Source organism: Canis lupus, chromosome 10, assembly GCF_048164855.1.
Source record: "Canis lupus baileyi chromosome 10, mCanLup2.hap1, whole genome shotgun sequence".
NCBI classification, from domain to species: Eukaryota; Metazoa; Chordata; class Mammalia; order Carnivora; family Canidae; genus Canis; species Canis lupus.
The window spans coordinates 17202482-17217212 of record NC_132847.1 but is presented as its reverse complement, the minus strand read 5'-3'; the positions used below and the strand labels follow the sequence as shown (position 1 = coordinate 17217212).

The 14731-nt window shown below is 38.3% G+C and overlaps 2 protein-coding genes across 9 annotated transcripts in view; one reads left to right on the top strand and one right to left on the bottom strand.

Moving 5' to 3' along the window:
• The window catches only part of LMNB1 (lamin B1), a 57280-nt gene that overhangs the window by 12793 nt on the left and 29756 nt on the right, over nucleotides 1–14731 (bottom strand). For all 8 annotated transcript variants that reach the window (XM_072840823.1, XM_072840825.1, XM_072840824.1 and 5 more), the window contains 5 exons: nucleotides 14474–14599; nucleotides 10713–10883; nucleotides 9175–9300; nucleotides 2207–2427; nucleotides 1147–1372 (listed from right to left, as the gene is read on the bottom strand). In XM_072840823.1, the coding sequence (XP_072696924.1) occupies nucleotides 1147–1372; nucleotides 2207–2427; nucleotides 9175–9300; nucleotides 10713–10883; nucleotides 14474–14599 (870 nt within the window). The remainder of the gene's footprint in view (nucleotides 1–1146; nucleotides 1373–2206; nucleotides 2428–9174; nucleotides 9301–10712; nucleotides 10884–14473; nucleotides 14600–14731) is intronic.
• LOC140641269 (large ribosomal subunit protein eL39-like) lies at nucleotides 4344–5829 on the top strand. The gene has a single exon (XM_072840831.1). The coding sequence runs from the start codon at nucleotides 5634–5636 to the stop codon at nucleotides 5787–5789; it is 156 nt and encodes a 51-aa protein (XP_072696932.1). The 5' UTR covers nucleotides 4344–5633; the 3' UTR covers nucleotides 5790–5829.

The following is a 14731-nucleotide window of genomic DNA, read 5'->3' as shown; positions in this document are numbered from 1 at the left end:
TGGCCCACAACCTCCCCAGGGCTGCCTGGCACCTGAAGAAAGGTGCAGGGTATTTAAAATAATTAGCTACAGTCATCTATACCCATCTCTAACTCAAAGATAAGAATAAACCAGACTGAAAGCCAGCTTTAGAATAAGTCAACACAGGGCTGTTATGCTGTCTGAAAAACAACCGAACTACAACAATGGAGCAGCAGAGACTACTGTTGTTCTTCAGCTTTTAAACTCATGACTAAGAGGGCTTGGGGCCCGTTCCCTTTCCTATATGAACTGCTAGCTTTCCTTTGCCCATCCCAATTATTTATTCATACACACAAAACACACTTTTAATAGCTCCAGTGAGAAAAGGAGTGATTTTCATGAACATCATCTGATGAATCCTGAACACGTGCTTCAGAAAGTGACATCCATCCATCCCACTGCATCTCCATGGAACCCCCAGACCTGCCTTCCAGCATCATCTCACACTCCTTCATGACCTCCAGCTCCATCATGCCTAGCCAGGGAAGACTTTCACTACTGAGATCTCAAAAACTCCAGCTCGAAACCTCAGAATTTCCTATGAATACTTTGTTTACTTTTAAACAAATAATTTAAAAAAATAAATAAATAAAAAAAAATAAACAAATAATTTCAAGATAGGGCTCCACACTATTCTTCATACAAATCAAATCATTAGTATTCATTCATTTATTTAGAGAGAAAAATACTCCCTGCATAATTTGAGCCTGGGCTCATGTTTCCTTCCTTTTTTTTTTTTTTTGTTTTGTTTTTTTGTTTCCTTCCTCTTCTGAAGTTAACAACTGTGACAGGGTATCTCCCATTTACACTCACAACTCCAACTCTTCCACAAGTCTGCCTGGGGCCTCAGGAAGGCCACTGGGCAAGAATGACCAAGTGTGAAAAGCAGCTCTGGCTCTGTAAAGAAATGCTGAGGAGGAAAATCTTCAAACTAGTAAGTGTACTTCTTCCTCCTCCTCCTATTTTAATGTATACTTTCCTTCATGAATTTAAGCAAAAAGGAGGAGACAAACTCATTCTTGTGAAGATTACCAAATCCAAATAAAGTCAGAGGAATTATGACAATTGTACAATCATCTACCATCCAGCAAAGCCTTCCTGGAAAAAAAGGGGGTTGTTTTTTACCTGTTCAGAAGTGTTCTTCAAGCGTATAAATTTCCCATCAACATCTATCTCTTCAATGCAGACATTCCCAGTGGCTGAAGCAGAGTGAGAGATGCTAACGCTACTGCTGGCCTCTGACTCTTCCACATCAACTCTCTTCCTCTTTCCTCTAGTTGTGCGAACACTCCGACTTGAGGATGCTCGGGATACTGTCACACGAGACGAAGGGCTTGGAGAGAGTTTCAATCTACATGGGAAAAATAAACACTCCATTTATGAGATACTTATGTCCTTCCTACTTTAGAAAAAAGAATATTAATATCCTTCACATGCTTTTTGGGCACCTGCATTTCTAAAGCAACACATTACTAAGGATGTGCTGGACAAGGCCGATATACATCCTTAATAAGGTTAGTTTATTTGTGCTAGAATGTGCATAATGTTCTTTAAAAACATAATAACTTGAATGCTTTCTCTAGAAATAGAATATAATCATTATTCAGGAAGTATGGAAAACACAGGGAGAGGAATCAACCCTCCTACTACCACCCTACCACAACCATGGTTATGTTTAGTATACTTTTCCTCATTTTTTCATACCTGTGTTTTCTTTCTATAAAAATTACAATCACAATGTATGTAACAATGAAACTGAATGGCTTCTCATTCTAAATCACTTTCCCTTAGAAACTTTTTCTAAGAACAGGTGTCAAAGAATTTATACACTAACTAGATTTGAAAAATGACTATGAAGTCTTTCAGCAAATCTAGTATTTTACAACATACTAAATTATCAAAACATTTTAAAGCTCAAGAAAGACTCCACATTTTGACAGAGTCCAGCATTTAAAATAATAATAAGACTGGGTGAACAGTATTTTTTGTTGTTGAGGTAGAAATATGATACATTTCTATTTACCTCTACACCTAGGTGTTAAAAATAACATAGAAAATACTTAAAGTTGCCTTAAATGTTAAAATAAAATTTTTGCAAAGGCCCAATCCTAGTTACTACTCTTTAAATAAAAAGGATGAGGGCAAGAAGTAGACTATGAGGTAAAGTGACACCTAAGTTGCTTACCTCTCCTCTTCGCCCTCTAAGAGCTTCCTGTAAGCACTGATTTCCATGTCCAGGGCTAACTTTACATCAAGAAGTTGTTCATAATCGTTCAACTGTTGCTGCATCTGATCCCTTATTTCCGCCATCTCTCTCTCCTTGTCAGACAGCATGCGCCGAGAGTTGTCTCTTTCTTTAGCAAGCAAGTCCTCCAGCTCTTGAATCCTCTCCAAACATGCTCTAGACTTCAGAGTCAAGAGAACACATTTATTTTCTAAGAACATTCCAACAGTAGCACAAAGCAGCTATCTTAAACCGCTTCCTGGAGGAAAACAAAAAGAACCTGAAGGAATCTCTAACTTTAGAACACAAAACAGATTTTGATTTTAAGAAATTAAAAACTAAAATTTCTCCAATATAAAATATAGCCCTCAGGAAAGTTCTGGCTTATAAAAGACTTTAGAAAGAGATAAATTCATCATATGCAACTGTGAGAAATGTACATATAACTTTTCTGTATTTGGCCAAATAAAACAAAATTTTAAAAGTTATGGTTTTAACCTGAGCCTGGGTGGCTCAGTCAATTAAGTGTCTGCCTTCAGGTTGGGTCATAATCCTGGGGTCCTGAGATTGAGCCCATTGGACTCCCTGCTCAGCAGGAGTCTGCTTCTACTTCCTCTGCTTGTGCTCACTCTCTGTCAAATGAATAAAATCTTTCAAAAAAGTGGGATCCCTGGGTGGCGCAGCAGTTTAGCGCCTGCCTTTGGCCCAGGGTGCGATCCTGGAGACCCAGGATCGAATCCCATGTTGGGCTCCCGGTACATGGAGTCTGCTTCTCCCTCTGCCTATGTCTCTGCCTCTCTCTCTTTCTCTCTCTGTGACTATCATAAATAAATTTAAAAAAAAATCTTTCAAAAAAGTCTTATTTTTTTTTAAAGTTATGGTTTTAGAAAAAGTCAACTGTGCCCCCCCCCCCAAGCCACATCACTCAAACATATAAATTAACTAAAAATGAAAGGAAATTCACTGATTAAAAAACCTCATGGCAGGTGAAAGATTGTTGTGGAGAACTGCTGGAACTATTCAGAAACCAAAGAAAGGGATTCTGGTACCCCCTCAGGTAGAGTCTCCCTGCAAGACTATATACAGAGATGATATAATACAGTGCAGTCTATAAGAGATTACTGTAAATATAGAAACTTTGTATTTGGAATTTAAAAAATGAGAAATAATACATCCTGCACCAGAAAGTTCATCTGAGAAACCTTGTGGCTCACCAGGTAATTATTCTTCTGCGTTTCACCCAAGACAGAATTCATCTCAGTAACCTCAGAAAATGACAAAGGTAATCAACTAAAAAAGACTGATGGATAGCTCAGGCCCTTAGAATCATAAGTACCAGCATCAGAGCAGGAGAGAGGTACCATGCAAAAATTAAACCTGGAAGGCTAAAAATCAAAAAGAGAATCTGCACTGTGCAGAAACACCATACTCTAGTTAGTACATGTATTTCTCACAAGGTTATGGGTTAAAAATTTTCAAAGTGCTTTTCATCTTTACCAGGGATGAACAAATAAGTAAAAAATATGGTAGAAAATGAGGTTTTTCACTCTCAAAGAGAAAAGCTATATAGATAAGCAAGCAAGAAAGCCCAAAATGAACCCTTTGATATGGGGTTAGTCAGAAACATCTGTATGAACTTGCACTTAGTTTAATATAAATACAAGTGGATAGACACAATTATAGAAAAGTATGTAAACACGGCTTAGTATACACACATATATTACCTAGCTCCATCCACAAGAGGGCCTAGAAGCAATGATACCCCAATACCAGGGAGACTCAGCATCCTGATTTTAATTTCTATATACCATTCTCCAGTAAAAAGAACCAGGGGTCCTTGGAGAAATGGCTGATTCCAGGGATGCAGCAGGGAAAATACAGGATGAGCCTGGAGCATCTTATAGTACTATAAAGTAAAGTGCTCAAAAGAAGGGGGACATGATAGGCATTCTGACAGAACCATCCAAGCCAATAAAAGAAGGTAGTATTGGATTATAACCCAAAGTATAAAATAAATATCCATGAGTTCATACTAATATAGACAAATGAATAAAAATATAAATAAATAAGAAAGAAGAGACAAATCTTTAAGAGAATTCCACTTAATAAATGTAGATAGATACTCGCTTCAGAATGTGGAGTTTGCTTCCTATACTCAACTCTCAAAGGGTATGAGCTGGACTTAGGGACCTGCTCCCCAAGAACAGAGTATGGAAAGAGATAAATGGTAATCTGACAGTGGCAAACACTACATTAAGCAGTGATGAAGGTCGGTATAACCAAAGATGCCCTGTGGGTGGCCTGTGATTCCTAATGCAATGTGACAAGAAGGGCACTTAATAAAACCCATAACCTCAGTCTCATCATGGCAAAGGCACCAGACAAACCCAGACTGGGGACAGTACACAGGGTAAATGGCCATTCCTCAAGACTCCCAGGGTCATTAAAAAAAAAAAGGAAAGCCTAAGAAACTGTCACAGACCAGTGGAGACCAGGGAGACATGTGGTACCCTGGAAAAGAAAAACAGCAACAGAAAATGTGGTAAAAATCCAAACAGTCTGGAGTATAGGTATAGTAATGTCTTTGTTTTAACAAATATACCATGAGAACATAAGGCGCTTACAGTGAGGGAAACTATGGGAGGGACAGAGGTGAACTGTCATACTAATTTTCTGTAAATCTAGATTTATGCCAAAATAAAAAGGTTATTTAAAAAATAATCAACCAGGGCAGCCCGGGTGACTCAGCGGTTTGGTACTGCCTTCGGCCCAGGGCGCGATCCTGGGGATCCAGGATAGAGCCCCATGCTGGGCTCCCTGCATGGAGCCTCTCCCTCTGCCTGTGTCTCTGCCTTTCTCTCTTTCTTCTCTCTCTGGGTCTCTCATAAATAAATAAAATCTTTTAAAAATAATGATAATAATAATCAACCAATTAACTAAAACCAGAGTAGCATTTGACACTCCATATGAGAAGCCGGCATTCATCTTAAGAGTGATACTAAACATAATCCTTGCCTCAAGAACTTGGATTTAAGCTGCATCTGTGGGGCGCCTGGGTGGCTCAGTTGGTTTAGTGTCTGCCTTAGGCTCAGGTCATGATCCCAGAGCTCTGGGATCGAGCCCCAAGTTGGGTTCCCCGCTCAGTGGGGAATCTGGCTCTCCCTCTCCTTCTGCCTGCCACTCCTCCTGCTTGTGCATACACCCTCGCTCTCTCTCTCATGCTGTCAAATAAATTAAAATCTTTAAATAAACTGCATTTGCAAAAACCATGCTACAAATTAAGAAATCCATTTTTTTCTCACAAGCTTCTAATATAATTTAAGTTAAAACGCTTCTCTTCTCTCCTTTTCACCGCCATCCTGGTTGTGTGTGGTTGACTGTAATCACCATGTCCTCTCACAAGACTTTCAGAATCAAGCGATTCCTGGCCAAGAAACAAAAGCAGAATCGTCCCATTCTCCAGTGGATTCAGATGAAAACTGGTAATAAAATCAGATACAACTCCAAAAGGAGGCACTGGAGAAGAACCAAGCTGGGTCTATGAGGAAGCATCGCACATCATGAAATAGCAAACATAATCGGCACACATACTTAAGCTGCATGGAGATCACATGCTCCTCTCCTATCAATATGGAAACATTCTTCCTACCCGGCCAGTAGACATGGCTTATCAAAGAAATTATTTTCTCTGTTACTATGCCTCCATACCAGTAGGTTGGTTCAGTAATAAACGTGAGACCTTTCAGCTGAGCTGCTGCTGTGTCCTGATTTGTGAAGTACTGAATTCCCCCCTCCTGTCAGATCTCACATAGCACTGTCTGATAGAACTTTCTGCAGTGATAGAAATTACCCTTGAGGCTCGGGGACACCTGTGTGGCTCTGTTTGCTAAGCATCTGCCTTTGGCTCAGGTCTTGATGGGGAGTCTGCGTGTCTCCCCCTCTCTGCCCCTCCCCCTGCTTATGCGCTCTCTCTCAAATAAATAAAAATCTTAAAAAACAAAACAAAACCTGCTTCTCCTTCGATCAGCCTCTTCACTGTATTTGTGATGTGGGAGGTAGACAGAATGAGCAACAAGGTGGAATATAAAGGAGAGTTGATGAAAGGCATGGAGTACCCAAGATTTAGAAGTAACATCTGGGCCTAGATTTGTAAACCCAAAATGTCTCTGTCTGCCTCTGATGTTACAGAGTTCTGTAAGTGGGGAAAAAAACAAAACCTACCATGACTCATTTAGAAATACCTGAATTGTATTTTCAATAGCTGCATTACACCTGTTATGTAGTGAAATACAAAGAATACAGCGTAATACAAAGAATACACGGTAAGAGGCAGACCTAGATCCTTCTTCCCAAGTCTCCCAACAAGTAGCTCTAAGACTCTAAGCAGGAAGCAGGCTGTACCTAACTAACTTCACTAAGCCAGTGTCCACATCTGAAAAATGAAGAGGTCTAACTAGATTATCTGTGAGATCCCACCTCTCACTCCAAAGTATTTTATGACTGGCTTCTGACAGTCTTTTTTTTTTTTTCATGGTATATAACTGAAGTGTACTAGTTTATTATGGTCTACCTACAATAGCAATTTCAAATCTGCATGTTAGAAAAACAAAACTTTAGAGATGCCTTCAAAGTGCCAGTTGAGTCTTCCCAAGTCAAAAAGTCTGTGACCAATTAATTTGGCCAGTAAGAAATCTATAGAGAAATAACAGAAATACTATAAGCAATATATGAAATTTCTAATTATAATACTGCTACGATCTCTATTTATTTAAAAATATTTTCTGGAGTCAGCTTTTTAAGAACTATTCATTTATTTATTCATTCATTCATTCTGTCATTCATTTTTAAGTAAACTCTACATCCAACATGGGGCTACAACTTCTAACCTTGAGATCAAGAGTCACATGCTCTACCAAATGAGTCAGCCAGGTACCGCAAGGCTATGTCAATTTTAAATAAAGTTTAAGTACTTCAGTAACATGAGTCATATCACCAAAAGGAAACTGTATGGCCTAAGAGGCAGTGTGATGAAACTGGTATGACCCAACACTAAGTGCTATTAAGATACAAATGGGATGATACTGAGAGGGGTGGCTTTTTTCTTTTTCATGATCTAAGAGGCTAAAGTTTATCAACTAATGAAGATATTCCACAAGATATATTACTTATCATAAAATCTAATATCAGTAATGAATAGAGGAAAGGACATCCCCCTCCCCCTGGGTCCTCAAAGACAGAGAAATTTAAAACTATTCTGACTGAAGAAGGTACTTCACCTATTCTATAAGGACTCTTAGCTCCTGGAAACCCTCAGGGCCTTGCCAAACATCATTTAAACACCATTATCCAGAAGTTAACCAAAAAAACTTCCAAGGATGGGAACAGAATAAGCAAACAGAGAAACAGCCCTGAACCTGAATCAGGTAACATGGCTACTAGTCTTCACAGCCCATCAGTGTCTAACAGCAGGCAAGTCTCAGACCACCATCTGTATCTATAGCTAGCATAATCAAGAGGAAAATGCAGCAGCCAAAAAATAATAATAATAATACAAAAACAAAAACCAGGGACATGGGAAACTGAAGGAAAGGGGATAACTAGAGTATGATTTATTAAATGGAGAAAAGTAGTAAATGTCAACTCAGTGTAAGAACACAGGGGACTATTTTTTTTGAAAAGTAGTTATTACAATAATGCAATGGAAAAAAGATTATCTTTGAAGAGAGTGAGGGGTAAATGGAAAAATTGGGAACTAGGAGAGAAACAAAGCTATCAACCTGCAGTCTCTGGGCAAGTAATTAAACCACCGAGGTCTGTGTCTGAATGACTCAAAAGACCCTTCCAGCTCTAATGCTATGTGAAAACTTCAAAATACTATCAAAATGAAATACTCTAAAATAATCTTTTAAATTATGTTACAAATAATAAAGTACATGATAGGAAATGTAAATCTTTTTTAATTTTGTTTACATTACCCTGTTTTATGCAATTCACTGTCTGCCTTGTTTTCTAAATTCCTACAATGAATATCCTCAGTTTTATAATCAGAAAAACATTTTACTAAAAATAAGAAAAAGAAAAAACAAAAAGGAAGAAAAGCTTAATCAAGAATAAAGTAAAGTTTATTCTTATGTGGAAAATTTAAAACAAAAGTCTCCTCCCTGAAGGGAAAAAGTAGCTGAAGATTCTTCCCAAGTAATTAAGGTGAGTGGATTATTATTATTTTTTTTTAGGTGAGTGGATTATTAAAGCCTTCTGAACACTTCAGGTGGTTGTTCGTGTACTTCATGCCCATACCAACATTACCCTTAGACTGAAACAGATCTCAAGCAGCAACCATGCCAGCCCTAGCCCAGCCAGGAATACACCAGCATGACTTAGGCACTTGGTCAGCACAATCAGTAATGCAATCATTTGTCACTCAGAGGTACCAACAAATGAATTAGTTGCTAAGTTCTTAATACACAAGTAAGGCCCATGACCCTATTAAGTAGTTCAAACACTAAGAGAATCTATCTAGAAAAGCAAAGCATTTACTACTCACAAAGAATTTGTGCATGTTTTTCTTACTATGGTTTCCAAATGTGATGAAAAAGGAGTACATTAGGAAGACTGCTATGTGTAATGAGGCTGCTCGAGGAGTCAGAAAACCTGGGTCTAGGGGTAAGCCCCAGAAATAAACCAGCATGTTACTTCCTAGGGGAAACTTTCTTAGCTCTGGATAATCTATTAGTTTAGGAATAACAGTCCCACTCAGAGAATGTTTATGCACAAAATGAAAAAGTCAGGACAGCGCTGTGCAACAGGAGTGTAGGAAAATACTACGCTCCCTGAAAAGTGACATCGGCAGAACAAAGCAGGTAGACGACAATGGTGAAGGTACCTTCAAGTTCATCTTCAATTCTTCTTAGAGTAAGAGGCTTACTTACCTCTTTCTGTAGATTAGAAAGCTGAGATGAAAGGCTCTCAATTCTCATACGACTTTCCATCAGTTCTTCCCTGGCACTGTTGACAGTAGAAGTATTCATCTCTGATGACAGTCTGGCATTTTCCAGCTAAAAGAAGAAACAAACAAACAGTCTTATCTAGTGACTTAGAACAAACGAAAAAGGAAGTATGATTCATTTCAAGGCATTTCATTTCAAACCTAAGCCCTGATGGTAACTGGCTGATGAAACAGGAAAGCATCATGAAGTTTGCTGACGTGGTATGCATGCTCTTAAAAGTCTTTCTGGCTTTAGGCTCAATTCTCAATATATGAGCTTAACAGTGGTAATACGCCTCTTTCTCCAAAGTCTATTACTTAGATATTTCACCTACTGTGTCTCCAATGTGTCAGATAATACTGATAAAAAGAAGAATGGGTGGTAGAAACTTAATTGTGGGTGATGTCTGTAGGAAAATAAACATCACATATCTCTAACCCACCAAATCTAATTACAGAAGATAAAGCTTTAAACAGAAGTACTAATTTTAGATTATGTCCCACCAGATAGAAACACTTCCTTTCAGAAGCAAAAAATAGCCCCCTGGATAGAAACATCCTATTTCTCCAAATGCCCATAACATTCTGTTCTGCAAATGCCTGGAGTATGTTTGCTGTTTGTTGGCTCCCACTGGGGCCACAGTCTATGTGACTGACCAATTCTACCTTAGACTTTAGCTCCTTCACTGCCCAGCACAATGCCTAGCACTGAGTGTCAAGACAATTCAATATAGGGTTTCAAATATCCCTCCCTTTCACTAGCCAATTACTACTTCATAAAATGGATTAAACCAAAATCAACATTTTGAGACCATTCAATAGAAATTACTTTCATTCAACACCTGTATGACCTTAATTTTTCTAAGTCTTCAACTAAGAATTCTTTATAATCAAATCATGCTAACATTTAACACACTGGGATAAAATCATTTACCAGGAAAGTCTGTACTCGATGTTAAAAATTTTTGCATAATCTGTATGATCACACGTGGGAAGTTTCTAGAATATGTTTTAAATGAATAACAGTGGCAGAGGAAGAACTATCAGAGACTTTCCATTTGGCCTTTGTTCAAAAATGCCTGAAGTGTGACAAGTCACAACCTATGTAACAATGATGCCATGGAAGTCAGAATGACCTGCTGTCTAACCCTCATTGTTATATGCAGAACAACAGGACTAGTACTTGCTATAGGAAGAAACGTGTTTTCAGATGCCTGGATTTAACCATTATGACCTGACACAAGTGGCCAATCAGAGAAAAACATAAACCCTTACCTCTGATAAGGGTGAAATAAACCTCTTTCTTTGAATAATCTCTAGTAATATTTACTTTCTAGAAAAGCTTTTTTTTTAAAGTCCATTTTTAATTTTCAGAGAGACCAGGGGAACTCATTTAAGAAAATTAGAACTAAGCAAACATCAATTCAAGTTCTTCAGGGTGACAGGAAGTAAGGGTTCTCAGAGCTCAAGGAGACCACTGACTTTGGCATGGTAAGTCTGCTCCAGCTCCTCCTTGTACAGCTTCACTTGGGCATCATGCTGTTCTCGCATCTCATGAAGGGCCTGAGCGAGCTTGTACTCATACTCAATCTGACGTCCAGAATCCACCTCTACCAAGCGAGTTTCATGCTTCCTTCTGGTCTCATTGATCTCCTAGAGGGGGGGAAAAAAATCACATAAAACCAAGTTAACTACCAAGACTGCCCTGGTACAAGTCTGAGCGACATAAGGGCCATCTGAAGTGTTATACTGTGTCTGCCTTAGAGCAGGCACGTGAATAGACCTATTTTTGCCTTTGTTTTCAAATGAGAAGTTTTTGAGATGGAACTGTGACAGAAGTGGTGGCAGTATCTAAAGCCCTAAAAATTTTATTTATCAGTGGCTTAGCTATGTGTTTCTCAGAAAGCAAGAAATGGCCTGGAAGCCTTACAAAAGTACCATGCAATCATGGATAACTATGTACACTGAACAGTAACTATTTTTCTAAACCTGTGTGATGATGATCCTTAGGATGCTTCTGGAAAAAATGCACATGGAGCACCTGGGTGGTTCAGATGGTTAAGAGTCTGCCTTCGGCTCAGGTCATGATCTCAGGGCCCTGTGACTGAGCCCCATATGGGCTTCCTGCTTAGTGAGGAGTCTGCTTCTCCCTTCCCCCTTTCTCTGTACAAGCAAGCAAGAGCATGCTTGCTCGCACCCTCTCTGTCAAATAAATCTTTAAAAAATAAAAGTAAAAATTTTTAAAAATTTTTCATCAAAAAAAGAAAAAATACACATGAAAAATTAAACTTGCTAGTCTAGACAGAACTAGAAGATTTATGCATAATAAAACTATTTTTTAAAGATTATTTATTTATTTATTCATAGAGACACACAGAGAGAGAGAGAGAGAGAGACAGAGAGAGAGAGAGAGGCAGAGACACAGGCAGAGGGAGAAGCAGGCACCATGCAGAGAGCCTGACGTGGGACTCAATCCAGGGTCTCCAGGATCACGCCCTAGGCTGTGGGCGGTGTTAAACCGCTGTGCTAAACTGCTGTGCCAAACAGCAGCGCCACCGGGGCTGCCCTAAAACTATTTTCTTAAATATACTAGGATGCAAAAGACAGAGCAAGCTAATTTATATGCCTTATTTTAACAGCTGGTGCTAAGGTACCAATATCAATTGATAAAAAATTTTATTACCAATATTACTTTACTCTCTTAAGTACATATGACCACTCATTATCAAAGAACAGAAATAGTAGGCATAATCCTTTAATTTACGTTTTGTTTTAAGGAATTATCCCAAACTAGAATGGCTAGGAACACAAGTCCAAGGATAAAATTTCCATTCCAGCTTCTCTCTCTGAAAATACAACAGATCTGTCTTTAATGGCAATAATTAAAGAGCCCACAAGAGGGGGATATAATCCACTGACGTTTGTTTCTGCGTCCATTTCCTGCCTATGACTCCCTATACATTTCTTCATCTTTCTTTTAACTGCTCATGGCAGAGAAGAATGCACTTATTAATAGGATCCAAAAACCAGGGTCCAAATTCCAGTTCTGTTACTAATATCTCAGGGTTTACATCTATTTAATGAAGCAAATTATATTTAAAACATGCAAATAAAAAAAATAAAAAATAAAAATAAAAAAAATAAAAATAAAACATGCAAATAAAAGGTTTCATTCAACAAATACTGAGCACCTAATAATGATTTTGCTCTTTGTCTACCTTTCCTCCTCTTCTTGTTTTTTCTTCTTCCTCTTTCTCACCCCCTTAACTGTCCATAATAAGGAACTAAAGTGTATCTATTGAATAGAATTATATCCTCTATGTTTAAAAAAAAGGGGGGGAATATTTTAAGTTCATTTTCAAAAAGGCAGACACCAAAATATTCAAGGATGCTATACAACCTAAAAATATTAAATCATTTTTTTGCTGGTGCCTTTTTTATTATTTTATGTAGAATCAGTGACTTGCAAACAAAAAAAATACCCTACTCCTGGTTTAAAGATCTAGGACTCCGCACATAGCATAAAAACCAAGTAATGATCTATCACAGGCAATTTTATCAAAATAAAAATATAAAACAACTGAATATAAAAACATCTCCATTTATAAAGCAAAACTGCAGCTAACAATTATGTGATAGCATTTATTACACGTCATACAAGAAACTTCAGCACAAAATATTTCACTTTGATCATCACCACTTCTCTAAGAACAGGTATTGGTATTTTACTTTTAAATAAATGACTTGAGGGCAGCCCTGGTGGCTCAGCGGTTTGGCACTGCCTACAGCCTAGGGCGTGATCCTGGAGACCCAGGATAGAGTCCCACGTCGGGCTCCCTGCATGGAGCCTGCTTCTCCCTCTGCCTGTGTCTCTGCCTCTCTCTCTCTCGGTCTCTCAAGAATGAATAAATAAAATCTTTAAATAGATAGATAGATAGATAGATAGATAGATAGATAGATAGATAGAGAACGTTTTAACAGCATGTAGTTGTAAAAACAGTCATAGTTCTATTTTATTTTTCTCCCATTAACAAAAGAATTTTAAGCTCTGTAATGATTTCCCATTTTAGGGTAGCCCGGGTGGCTCAGCGGTTTAGCGCCACCTTCAGCCCAGGGCGTGATCCTGGAGTACCGGGATAGAGTCCTACATGGGGCTTCCTGCATGGAGCCTGCTTCTCCCTCTGCCTGTTTCTCTGCCTCTCTCTGTGTGTGTCTCTCATGAATAAATAAATAAAATATTCTAAAAAAATTTTTCCCATTTTAAAAATCATTGTTAGTTGCTGTTTTCAAAATTGTATTACCTCTAAAATCATTAAGTACTTAACTGCAGGTTTCATACCCCAGGACTAATTCCAATCCTTTTTCAATCTTCAGAAAATACACATTCCCCCTTTTTTCAATTTTATTACTTGTCTTTTGGCAACAGTTGCTACCTTCACCTGCCAATGCTTGACCACAGAGGCTAAGGTTTGTAAATGGCATTTTAAAATAAACACACATAACCATAAATGCTGTGGGCAGCCTGCCTTCAAGATAGCCCCCCCCCCCCCCCCCCAGTGATGGCTGCCCTCCTGGGAGCCACACCTTTGTAGAATCCCCTCCCATGGTGTAACATGGTCAGTCTACGTGATAGAGAGTGATGGTACATCACTTCTGGGATTAGAAAAGTTATAGAAGATAATGTGGCTTCTGTCTTATGTTCATGTTTTCTCTCTCTCTCTCATCACTTACTCTTGGGGAAAGCTGTATCATGAACAGCCCCATGGAAAAGCCCATGGTAAACTGACTCTTCATACCAACCACCAGGGAATGAGCTCAGATGCATTTCCTCTCATCTAGGTTGAAAGCCTGATTGCAACCTCATGAGAGACCCTAAAACACATCCATGCTGTTAAGCAGCTGAGTTTCCCAACCTTCAGGAACTGTGAGATAATGAAGATGTGTGGTTTGAAGTTGAAAAATTTTAGAGTTATTAAGCAGGCAGCAATAGATAACTAATACAAATGCTCAAGCAAGTTAATAGTAATTAATTGCTATGACCACGTCCTTAGGAATTAAGACTTCTAATAAGGCAGTAATAAAGTGAAATCATATCTGTTTAAGAGCCTGAATTCTTATATAAAACCTGATAGCGGTACCTTGAATAATTTACTTATAAAATCTCTCACATTTTTTACATATAAAGTTATAATAAAGCATTTAGGATACTTCCATTCCTTAAAGAAATAAAATTATACAGTTACCTCCTCATACATATTTTTACGGAACTCCAGGTCCTCGGTAAGGCTCTGACAGCGATTCTCTAAATCCACTTTAAGTAAAGTTTCATCTGCTAACTGTTTTTTGGCAGCAGCCAAGGAGGCTTCCAACTAATAATACAAGGAGAAAGAATTGGTAAAAATCACAAAACAATTATTTAGTAATGAACTTAACAGACATCTATGGACTGAAACAAGAAATAAAATTTCTGTATCACTTATACCTTCCATTTCTTTTATCAA

Coding starts and splice junctions, on each gene's coding strand:
- LOC140641269 (XM_072840831.1), top strand. CDS start 5,634: ATGTCCTCTCACAAGACTTTCAGAATCAAGCGATTCCTGGCCAAGAAA.